The 13,267-nt window shown below is 40.0% G+C and overlaps 1 protein-coding gene across 2 annotated transcripts in view; it reads right to left on the reverse strand.

Annotated features, from left to right (window-relative positions):
* The window catches only part of LOC126236196 (SUN domain-containing protein 2-like), a 436,500-nt gene that overhangs the window by 86,383 nt on the left and 336,850 nt on the right, over positions 1-13,267 (reverse strand). For both annotated transcript variants that reach the window (XM_049945303.1, XM_049945304.1), the window contains exon 4: positions 1,503-1,614. In XM_049945303.1, coding sequence (XP_049801260.1) covers positions 1,503-1,614 — 112 coding nt within the window. The remainder of the gene's footprint in view (positions 1-1,502; positions 1,615-13,267) is intronic.

Genomic DNA, 13,267 nt, shown 5'->3' on the forward strand with positions numbered 1-13,267 from the left:
ACGTCTTTGCTTTAATGACTTCCATCCCAACTCGCATATCATATCTGCCACACTCTCTCCCCTATTATGTGATAACACAAAACGAGCTGCCCTTTTTTGCACCCTTTTGATGTCCTCCGTCAATCCCACCTGGTAAGGATCCCACACCGCTCAGCAATATTCTAACAGAGGACGAACGAGTGTAGTGTAAGCTGTCTCTTTAGTGGACTTGTTGCATCTTCTAAGTGTCCTGCCAATGAAACGCAACCTTTGGCTCGCCTTCCCCACAATATTATCTATGTCATCTTTCCAACTGAAGTTGTTCGTAATTTTAACACCCAGGTACTTAGTTGAATTGACAGCCTTGAGAATTGTACTATTTATTGAGTAATCAAATTCCAACAGGTTTCTTTTGGAACTCATGTGGATCACCTCACACTTTTCGTTATTTAGTGTCAACTGCCACCTGCCACACCATACAGCAATGCTGTCAAGTATTACAACAATTATAGATATGGCACCACTTCCTCATCAGATTTTATTGGCCCATCTGCTGCTCAGCAGTCATCCACAGGACTGATGGATGTCCCACCTCAGCTCAGGGAGCTGCTTCCAGCCGGTCCATCACTGGCAATAAATTCTGAATAATCTCCAGCTATTTGGCACTGAAATTGTGATGCTTATTGTTGCACTATTCACCCAGTAATGGACAAACATTTTTCTCTTGAATGTTCATGCAAAAAAAATAAAGCTTGCTCATCATTGTCTTCCATAGTTTTTTTCCGCTTCCACTAGCTTGGAAACTACCCACTCCTTCAGTTTTTCTTCCAATCTGCAACAGTACTTTTTCCTACTCCTGATTCCATAGCTACAGTTTTTGCTGCTAACCCAGAATCCCGTTGCATTACAGCACAATTTCTAACCCATAGTCACAACATTTTTTAATTTTATCAGCCATTTTGGACTCTTTAATTAAAATACAAAGTACTACACAAACAACAATTTAATAACACACACACTTTGGATGTCTGATATGCGTCTGAAGGAACAAAGAATACATGAAAACAACAGAGCTGGCCTCCATGTATGTTCACTGTTTTTTTGTGAGCATGGGAACTGGGCTTGTAAGTATCATTTGTTGAAGAGTAATTCTGGTAATTTTTTCAATATTAACAGTACAGAATCTACCTTACAGTTGTGACTCCAGTTGTGCTAGAAGCTCAAAAGACACATAAAACATCTTGAAAGCAACACAGCACTGTAGCTGGCAATGCTAGCTAAGAATTTAAGTGTGCAGTATGTACAGTAAACTAATCCTCATTTTATCACAGAGAAGTATTATTTTGATATTAATTAAGTAGGACAGATTAAGTAGCCTGGATAGCTCAAGACCAGATAGTCATGAGCCGGATAGTTGAGATTCTCCTGTATACTCTGATATTTGTTATACATAAATGTATGAGAAGTATAATGTCTGAGTCACTGTACAATATATAGCAACTAAGACTCTACTTTTTAATTACCTTGTTTCATGTTACAAATTTGTTTCCTATTTTCTTCAAGACCTTTGGACAGCGTTTCCTCAAATTGCTTTTCAATGTTTTTTTGTGAGGCTGACAACTCTTCTGTCACCTTCTGCATAAATAAGTGACTTACATAATACCTTGTAACACAAAATTCTTCTTTGAAATATAATATATATACACCAAACTACATCCATGAATAAATCCTTAAATATTGTATTCTTGCATACGGGGGTGCTGTCTGCTGTAAGACTATTCTGTATTTCTCAAAAAGCATTTCAAGGTAAAATCTTATACAGATGAATATTAACAAAACTTTGAAGCTTCATATGAACAGATAAAAGAGCAGAATGAGATTTTCACTCTGCAGCGGAGTGTGCACTGACATGAAACTTTCTGGCAGATTAAAACTGTGTGCCGGACCGAGACTCGAACTCAGGACTGAGTTCGAGTCTCAGCCCATCACACAGTTTTAGTCTGCCAGGAAGTTTCAGATAAAAGAGCAATTTGTAAATAGGTCTCTGTCTTCTATGTTTTAAAGAATCCCTTGATCAGTGAAAGACAGAATCAGGCAATGAGAAAATGTTGCAGAGAAGTGTGAGTCAAACCAAATAATGCATAAGGCAAGACACAGATTCCAAGAAATAATTCTTAATTATAACAGTAGTAGGTTAACATCAAAGTTTGTAATTCCAGGAGATTACCAACAACAAAATACAAGGAATAGAAGTGTTCAGTTTTTTGCACTGTAGATCACAACTGCAACTGAAAAACCAAAAAACGTACACAAGAATTAATGGTGCACTGTTGAAAATGCTGATATTCACAATAAACATCACTTGCAAAGTTCAGTAAAGATAGTGGCCTTGATTGACAGTGATTAGTAAACCACTGCACAGTATTTAATAGAGAATAGTTTAACTGAGCACATTTCACATAGTATTCTTAATAGGACTGACAGAGAGAAAGCTCTATTATGGCATCACTGCAGTATCACAAAAACACAAAGAATATACATGTGAATTTTAAACACAATACATAAAAGCAAAACAGGATTAAAGAAAAATCATTACATCTCAACAACTCATAATAATTTTGTTCAGACACTTTACAAGCCAATGGTTTACTCAGTAGCACTTATACCAGCAAGTTGATTTGTGCTTTTAAATTGTTTGAATTTGAATAATGCTTATGAACTTTCCTGCAATTTCAATATGTGTCTTGCTATTTTTTTCACAAGTATTTGTTGTTAGGTGGAAAAACAACACAACCAAGAATGTTCGTTATTAGACTGTGGCATGTATGCCAATCACCGTCACACACACTGAACACAATACAATAAGGAAAATGTATGCAAGCAGTAATAAAATAACTGAGCATGAGCATAGCGTGGCAGGGTTTATATAAGCACTTGCCCATGGCAGACTCTATCAGAAGTTCACAGTATAGCTCTTTTGCAGCGCACTCTCATGGATGACAACATACTACTAATGCACACAGCTTTCAAGTGTCCGCACATTACTTCACTCCTCTTCCCTTGGGGAAAAGCTCAGATTTGCAAGATGTCCATGACGTCTTCCTCTGCCAGACTCTAACTGAGATGATGTGATGACACTGGAGCATATGGTCAGAAGTATTTGGAGTGCGGACAGAGTCACAGCGACATCAGCATCAGCTTCACGTCCACATCAAGTCCAGGGCCTGGTGGTGATGGTGCCCCCACAGGTGCCAGCTGAGCCAGAAGAGACAGCTCCATTGTGAACAGTGGCTGCATCGGTACTGGTAGCAGTATTGGAGAAGTTGTGCTGTGTTCATCCAATGTTGATGGGGGACCCCTTGTATGTCATGTCAGGAACCCGGCTGCATCAGGTGATCCAATGAGGAATACAGATTGGCATGGTGATATCAGTATCCCGGCTGGGGTTGTCCAGTCATTCACATGCAGATGCGACTGGTCATAATGATGTGCACAGAGGCCCTTTTCTGCACAGACGCCACAGAGACAGCAATCATGACATCAGAAGACGATGGTGGGAATCCATTTCGGCAATGACCAAACATATGTGCCAAGACAGCCACCCAGGTCCAGAAATGGGATCACAGCTGCACGGGTTGGCATGCCTGGCTGGGCCACAGGAGATGCAGGAGCATGTGTTGTTGATGCCCATGGAGCACTTTGGCGGGGCTGTTGTTGCCGAATGGTGTCAACTAATAGGAAGACAGAAACTGATTCAATGCAATGTTGGATGGGGACCAAGTCATGACGTACTTTCTCAGTGACATTTTGAATGTTTTAACCAACCTCTCGTCCTCACCATTGGTTGTGGGTGGAAGGACACGGCAAAAATGTGGTGAATCCTATGGGCATTGCAGAAGGAAGCAAACTCCTGTGAGACAAACTGAGAGCCATTATCAGAGACCAACATTGCCGGAAGTCCTTCAATGGAAAAAATTTTTGACAGGGCTGCCATGGTGGGAGATACCAAAGTTGATGGGTGAACAACATATGGGAACCAAGAGAAAAAATGCATCAAAACTATTAGCCAATAAGCATTAAAGAAAGGGAGAGCCGCGATGGTCTCGCGGTTCTAGGCGCGCAGTCCGGAACCGTGCGACTGCTACGGTCGCAGGTTCGAATCCTGCCTCGGGCATGGATGTGTGTGATGTCCTTAGGTTAGTTAGGTTTAAGTAGTTCTAAGTTCTAGGGGACTAATGACCACAGCAGTTGAGTCCCATAGTGCTCAGAGCCATTTGAACCATTTGAAAGGGAGAGGAAAAGTCGATGTGGAGAGGATCCCAGGCCTGCAAAGGTTGTGGCCATGAAAACGTAACCCACGAGGCAGATTACTGTGATGCACATTGGGAACATACTGTAACCAAACAAATGATGTCGCCTTCTAGACCAGGCCAAAAAAACATGATGGTAAGCTAATGCCTTAGTGCATGACACCCCCTCCCTCTCCGATCAGTGTGCAGCAATCGCAAGATCGCCAAATGGAGAGCCGAGGGAACTACTATGCAAGGAGCTGATTAGTCCATATCAAGGAGTAGAGTGCTGTCAGTGACAGAGAAATGATGTCAAAATGTATAGTAGTTATGGAGGGGGTTGGATGCCTGTGATGGAGGTGCCTCTGGCCAGCCGTGTTGTACGCAATGTACCTCATGCCATACAATCAGGTCAGTTGCACTAGCCTGCGCAACCCAAGCACTAGAGACTGGAAAACTATTAACAGTTTGTTGAGCATATTCATCTATGTGGAAACAGAGTAACTCCTCCCAATCAAAAGCTGGGTCCAGACTGACCGGAAGGCGGGAGAGAGTATCAGCATTCGCATGTTGAGCTGTGGGGCGGAAGAGAATCTCGTAGTTGTACCAAGAGAGGAACTGCTTTGTCTGGCAACGATGCTGAGGGATTAAACAGCAAAACTAATGGCTTGTGATCTGTGATGAGATGGAATTTTACATGATACAGGAAAACATGTACTTCTTTAAGGCATAAACAGTGTCAAGGGCTTCTTCTCTATTTTTGAATATCTAATCTGAGCCAAATGAAGCATTTCAATGTGCATGCAATAGGCCACTTGGAGCTATCAGAACTTTATGAGCTAACACCAACCCCAGCCCATGCTGGGAAGTATCTGTTGCTGACACTAAATGTAGACCCAGGTTAGTATGTTACGAGGCACGCTGCAGATTGTAACAGAGACTTCAGTTTGGAAAATGCCATTTCACATGCCAGTGACCAGATTAGATTAGATTAGATTAGTTTTTCGTTCCATAGATCCATGCTGAGGAGATCCTCGTGGATGTGGAACATGTCAATTTTTTTTTTAAGCTGAAATAACAATACTAATAGTATGAATATATACAATACACCAGTGGAAAGACTTACCCTTATGCAGTATGGCATGTAACGGTTGTGTAACTGATTTCACACTGAGCCAAAACTGACGATAATAAGCAATCCTACCTAAAAAACTTGAAGTTCTTTGACCAACATAAGGATGCAGGAGAGCCACAATGGCAGAGACATTCTGATGAAGGGGTTTGTACCAGCACTTGAGATAAACCAAAGGTTGAAAGAAGTGGCACTTTTCCAAACTGCATTTTAATCTGGCAGTCTGTAACACTGAAAAGAGCATATGTAAATTGTTGAGATGTTCAGCAGTGGAGCAGCCAGGGACCAAAACATCATCAAGATGGTTGGTACAGCCAGGAACAGACCTCATGAGTTGTTTGAGGATCCGTTGAAAACTAGCCAGGGCACTGGCCACATCAAATGGTAACCACAAGTATTGATACAAGCCAAAAGTGTGTCTTAGCAACCAAGAAGTGTTGAGAGTCATCATCAATGGGAAGCTGCAAATATGCATCGGAGAGGTTGATCTTGGAAAAGTACTGATCGCCAGTGAACTTAGCAAGGAGTTTGTCAGGGTGCAGCAAGGGATACATGTCAATGATAGACTGAGCACTGACAGAAACTTTGAAATTGTCACAACGGTGTAACTGTCCCACAAAATTCTTGACAATGATTAAGGGGGTAGTCCAGTCACTGGATGCGATCAGTTGGACAACCCTGAAGGACAAGACATGATGCAGTGAAGCTCCACCTTGACTTGGTCATGAAGCACCATTGGTACTAGGTGAGTCCAAAACAGGGTCTGGCCAGGAAATTCAGTGCATTAAGGGTCAAGTTGTAAATAAGACACTTGATCAGAGATGAGATTAACTTCATCAGAAATAGTAAACCTGAAAAGGAAAAAGCCATCCAAACCAAATAAATTTTGGGTGCATGCATTGTTCACCACCAGAAAAGTCTACATATGAACCATGGATTTATATGTGACTGGCACAGAGAAACAACCTAATATCAGAATGCTTTGATTATTGTAGGTGACTAATGTATGTGACACTAGCGCTAAAGGAGGAGAACCAAAGTCCACGTACATTTGCAAGTTGAACAATGAAACAGCAGCACCAGTGTTGACTTGCATGTGCAAAACCTTCTGATAAACCTTGATGTCAATAAAAAGCTTACTGGGCGTAATGCAGATTGCCAATACAAAATTGACATCCATGTCAGCATCTTCAATAGGCTGTTGGAATTTTACATTACGAGCAGGAACAATGTGGCCCATTTTGTTGCACTGGTGACAAATGGCCCACCACTTAGTACAATCAGGTCTACCATGAGTGACAAAACATGACGGACAAGAGGGAGGCATGGAGCACTTGCATTGGTGTTCATTACTGGACTTGCTGTGCTGCTGCTGCTGTGGCCGTGGCTGCTGCAGTGAGTTGGGTCAGCTGCCATTATCATCCCCCTATGAACCATCCAAAAACTGGCGGGGGAAACAGACTGAACTTCTGCAACCTCACATCATGATTCAATTTGGGCACCCGCAGCCCTTGAAACCTCAAACAACTGTGCAATAGTCAGAATTCAGAGAGGGAGGGGTTTTCACATTGAAGGGCCTGCTCACAAACCTCATGATCGGTGGCCAACTGAATGGCTGCATCACGAACATTTGGATGGCGTACAACTTCTTATGTACATCTATTACAAAGTGACAATGATGGCTTAACCTATGAAGCTCAGTTGCCCCAGACTTACAGGAATGTTCCAGTTTTTTGCAACACTGATAGAACTCAACTCGAGCTGCAATGACGTGCGTCCATTAACAGCAATATTTCTAAAGAAGGTTGCACATGTTATCAAAAGAGAATGAGACAGATCCAGCAGGGGGGCAGTTGGCAAAGCAGTTGATACATGCAAGAGAAAGCACGATAAAAAGTAACATCAGTCAATCCAAACACATGAAAATCCTGCCGCAACCATTTTTTGTATGCTCCCCATTCTTCAGCAGTCTCACTGTAAGCTGAAAACAGTGGGGGATAAATGATCAGGGTAGTGACTGGCAAAGTAGGTGATGCAAGGGTGACATGGCAGGTGGCATGGATTGAGACGGACCAGAACTGGTGAAAACAAGAGGCAAGCATTTGCAATACCTGGGTCTAATTGTGTTGCACTGTGGGGAATGCCCCATGCTGTTGACTGAAAAGCTGCAATGCCGCAGTGACAACCCCTTGTTTATCAACCAACCAGCATAAAAACTCATCAGTAGCACCATCAGACATCATAGACACAATGGAGGACCAACCAGAGACTGAAAACTGTGCAGAGAACAATCCCATCCTCATCAGCACTTGTGTTGTAGTGTGAACACACAACACAACCAAGAATGTTAGTACAACTCTATTAGACTGTTGCATGTATGCCAACATAGTAAGATAAGGCAAATGTATGCAAGCAGTAATAACCTAATAACAGTGCAAATGTAGCGTGGCAGGGTTTAAATAGGCTCTTGCACATGGCAGGCTCTATCAGAAGTTCATTATTTACAAGTCAATATAACAGTCGCTGAGTGCAACAGCCTTCTGAATGGAAGGTAACCTGATGAGTTCACAATATTGCTCTTTCACGACACACTCTTGCAGATGACAACACACTGTGAATGTGCTTGGCTTTCAAGTGTGTGCACATTACTACAGTATTCTTCAATGTATGTATGGAAATTTGACTGTCAAAACTCAGTCATACTAGATGGCTCGAACTTAAAATTCCAAATGCTATTCTAAGGCATTGTATCGAACATATATTGTTGAAGTTGTCACAAGCTGTTGCTTTCAAATGTACCAGACAACTGGTCCTCCTCACACAGCATATTTCACCGTTTTCCAGTGACTCACCACTGGTATATTATTAAATCTAATTAATTGATAGCAAACTTAATATCAGAGTGAGATATTATTATAAGGTACAACAGACTTTGATTAACTACTTCACAGAATTCAGTTTTCTTCAATAATTCATTGTTCTGAAGATTTTCATTGTGTGTCACCATTCCACATTCCATATGTGCAGCTATTGGATTTGAACTATCAAATTTACTATGTTCTGGGATTTCCTCTGTTTGAATAGCTTTATTTATTAAAATTTCCAGTGAATTTATTTTAATTTCCATTCTGAGATTGATATTGAACCATCCTATCTAATGCTGTTTTAAAGTATTGGTTCAACTTGTTCAAATCTTAAGTACTGCTGTCTGTCTTCTTTCCAATAACTAGTCCACCATCAACAAAAAATTTTATAATGAAGCTGCAGTTTTCATTTCAATAAGAATGATAATCATCATCAGTATGTATAAATCCCACCGTAATCACATTTATGAGAATTTCTCATTTCAGACTTTTGGAGCAAGTTTTAGGGCACAAAAAATCCTTTTCAGCTTATAAACTACTTGAACTGTGATTGAATCCATCATGTCTAATCATGTAAATTTCTTCTTGCAGATCACTAAATGCATCACAAGTTGTTATCACAGTTATATTTCAATCCAACTGATTTGGAACTCATGACTAAAAGCTTATTAATAGTCTAGTCCTCCATCCTGCACAAAACATCTTGCAACTAATTTGGGTTTATAACATCTGTCTTGCATTTGATGCAATATCCACAACAAGGTAAAGGTTTTACAAACTTTGGAATTTTTACAAGAATCTATGTTTCAGTTTTGATAGTGATTTTCATTCACCAGAGTTTGCTTCTTACCAGTTTTTGTCTTTCACAGCATCTGAGACAAAAATATCTTCAACTACTGATATAACTTCAAAATCTGTGTTTCTACTGCCTTGTAAAAGTTCCAATGTGCTGTCTGCAAATTTGACAGGTTATTTGCTGTTTTTGTCTATCACATAGTTTCAGTGGTGATATTTTATTTTGAGTAATATAATCAGTTGTCTCACTGCACTCTTCAGATGTGCCATAGAGTCAATTACCAAGACACTACTTTTTTAAATACTCAAGTTCACTCATGTTTTATCTTGTGAAAGTTTGAACTTCAGGCAGTTCTTCTTTGTCTTTCAGTCTTTCATAAAACATAACATTATCAGAGGCAACAATGTCTCTGGGAGGACCTCACTATCAATGATAAATAATATTAGACAAATAAGACCATTTGGCAGCAATAAGAGTTTAGTCCTCCTGCATGAAGAATCATCTTTGACATTCTAGCTTGCACAGTTAACTATGAACAATTGTACTGTGCCCATGTGTTGTATGCCCATTATTGGTGATAAAATGTGCCCTTGCAGCATTCTGTTTCATTATGCGAGCATTCTCCAAAAGAATCACTACAGTGATGACACCAAAATGAATAGCAGCACCTACTTCAACAAAACAATGCACTTTTTCAGATAGTGTTTGCTTCATCAGTGGAGTCACTCCACCACTGTCATCTTTTATAATACTTTGGATGAAACAGTGACTCACATAACTTCTTTTTTTCTTCTCCCACCCAGATCAGTCTACAATTTGCATGAAACACAAAAGTAACATTTTAACATGTCTTCCTGTTGTCAGTAACAATTGTGAAGGTGTGCACGAACAATGTGAAGCCCATTCTGACCTCCTCGTTACTTTTGACATTGAGGCAAATTTTGCCTCACATCAGCGAGACAGTATTTGGGCAACTAATTCATGTCTGCACAACAACACCTTGTATGATTTTACTGTTCCTTCCATGCTGGAAATAATTCAGCCAAATATGTTCATAATCCAATGCAGGGCCCAGCCAGCTGGGTCACATGAAAAAACTCTCAGCCTGCCACAGTGGGATCTTGCCGCCAGCACATCCCTGGCATCTCACACAGGCCACAGCCACAAGGAGACACTGACACTCTAGCATTTACACAGACTCACGAGAGTGACATCAGTAGTGACTGCTCTAGGAGTGATAACTTTCAGCCAATCGCAACTGTCACATGCACTGCCAACAATAACATTTCTCACAGCAGCTAGGGATGCAGCCACAGCTGTGTTGGTTTCACCTCATGATTGATCTGGCAGTCAGACTAATAACTGCACCATGCCATGCAACAACCAACTGTGACACAGTCTGCAACAGATGATACTGATAACAGTGCACAACAAAGCCCCCTACAGCTCAAGCACATGGTCAAAACTAGCATTACCCCTTCTACAAGTGACAAGAGTACACTGTATGCATCACACAATGGCAATGAAGTCATCACCACTCCTATGGAATAGCCAAATGGAACATATGTCTGTCATCCAACTGCATGCCACAAACAACACTCATATCAAGCTATAGGGAACTGTCACACACACTGTGGGCTTTAGTTTTCATGAAAAATTTCCAGAGCACTTTGTGGTTGCAGTTGTCCATGACAGTCTTGGGTGTGAATTTTCCCTACAGATTTCAGCTCTCTCTTGACCTAACAAAGGTATACTTAGGCAAATCACAGTGGAGAGTTGGTACCTGGTATCAATGGCAGACTGCCAGCACTTTCACATGCAGCTTTGGAGAGAACTATTCCAGTGCAACCTCTTCCAGTCCCTACATATGACATGTGTCTATGAATACTTGATGGCTGTTTGGCTTTACAATCTGAATTAGAAATGGTGACACAGAGTTATGAAGAAGTGAAAAAGGTCAAGATCAGGCTACATGACAAGAATTGAGAACTGAAAACTCAAGTACTTTCATTAGGAAGGGATCTGTATGCTGCACTATATTACCAACAGCAGTTAAAATGGGCACAGCACCACCACCCACAAATTCCAGGCTCAAAAGAAACAGCTGTCATGACATCAACAAACTACACTCATGGCAGTCACTGCATACCCACTGCACTACTCACCAACAATGCAGATCAGTATGGTGCACTTGTCTAACAATATGCATGCATCTATTACAAGTGCCCCCCATGCTCCCCACGCAATGTGTGCAACTTGTAAACATGGAGGTATCAGACATTACACAGTGCACAAAATTAACAACATGCCAGGCCCACTGTCTCTATGCATCACCTCAATCCTGTCTGTATTTTGCAACAGATACTCAATACACATGGCACAAACACCAACTGGATACAAGACAACATGTAAGAAGACAGATATGACAATGCATCACCTCATAAATATTTAAGAAAGGTCATCTAGACTGAAATTAACTTGGATCCATTATTCAGATTATTATTTTTATTGAGCTCTATCTTGTAGTGCATGTAGTTTTCATGAAAGTTTTGCTAATCAAAAGATACGGACAATTGCACTTCACTCAGCTCTGTAACATTTACTCCACCTGACAAAAATATCTAGGCCGGCTGTCTATTTCAAGTAAATCAAATAACTGACCTAACCAAAATAGTGAAAATACTATTAAAACATGTTTATGGTACCACACACCAACAAAGATTGACACTGTATTAGTGCTTGAAACTGACATCCTACTACTCCGTTTTGTTTCTACTATAGCTTCTGACAATAAGAAAACTATATTGTACATTGTTTCAATCACATTTATTTGAAACTTCCTGGCAGATTAAAACTGTGTACCAGACCAAGACTCGAACTCGGGACCTATGCCTTTCGCTCTACCATCTGAGCTACCCTGGCACAACTCACGACCCACCATAACAGCTTTAATTCCACCAGTACATCATGCAGGTCATGAATCATGCTTGGGTAGCTCAGATAGTAGAGCACTTGCCCATGAAAGGAAAAGGTCCTGAGTTGGAGCCTCGATCCAGCACACAGTTTTAATCTGCCAGGAAGTTTCAAATCAGGGCACACTTCGTTCCATTCGGGAAACATTTATTTGAGTTTACAATTAAGATTTCAATACTTTTAGAAAATTAGTTACAGAATTTGGCTTCACAAATCATTGTGATCGTTTTTGAATTAGTAGCATGCTGAAATATTGCAATATTCATGACATATTCAGGCACAGGAAAAGAGATGACAGAAATATGGTTGGTTATCATGCACTAAGGACACTGATTTTCTTGACCTACATTAATGATCTATCAAATAAAATTAATCTTTATGTATATACATGATGTTTCAGAAATACTTTTACAAACTTTGGTGATATGTTCCTTACATCAAAACAACAAAAAATATGTCTAGTAAACAAGAACTCTTAAATCCTTACCTTTCAAGCTATGGGTCCTTTTTCATCTTCGGTACTGTGAAACACATCTCTTCAACTGATCAAGTGCTCATAGCTCTTAAGGTATGCACTTTAGAGCCAATGTTTACTAGACATTTTTTCTTGTTTTAGAACCTTTTCCCAAAGTTTGTAAAAGTATTTTTGAACCACACTGTATATATAGGATGTAAGGAACCAGTCCCTGAAGTTTGTAAATGTCCTGACTGAGTCATTAATGCCTGGCCCAAACTGCCGAGGATAAAAACTTGAAATTTGGAGAAGATGTTGATGTTATACTGTAGGAGTCATTTAAGAAGGTGTTTTTCAAAATAGGGCTTGACAAGTTTTTTGAAAATATGTCATCACTATTAAGGCATTTTTGAAGTTCGACCTTCAAAACTTGGTATTTGGCTTTTCGGTCACAAATAAACAAATAAATACGTGTTTCAGTATTTTTGGACCTCTAAGACCTATGGGGCTGAAATAGTTGGTGAAAGTTTTTATGGAAATATATCATTGTGTAACATTTTTAAGCTAAATATATGAAAATTTGTATTTGGCTGCTCACTTAGAAATAATTAAAAAAATAAGTATTTGACTATTACTGGAAAATCATCCCCTAAGGGTATGAACAGGGGATGAAAATTTTTAAGAAATATTTTGTTCTGTTTTTAAAGTTGAATCTATGAAAATTTGTGCTTCACTTCTCCATTAGATATAAAGAAATATGTGTTAAGGGATGAAAGTTTC

Source organism: Schistocerca nitens, chromosome 2, assembly GCF_023898315.1.
Source record: "Schistocerca nitens isolate TAMUIC-IGC-003100 chromosome 2, iqSchNite1.1, whole genome shotgun sequence".
NCBI lineage: Eukaryota > Metazoa > Arthropoda > Insecta > Orthoptera > Acrididae > Schistocerca > Schistocerca nitens.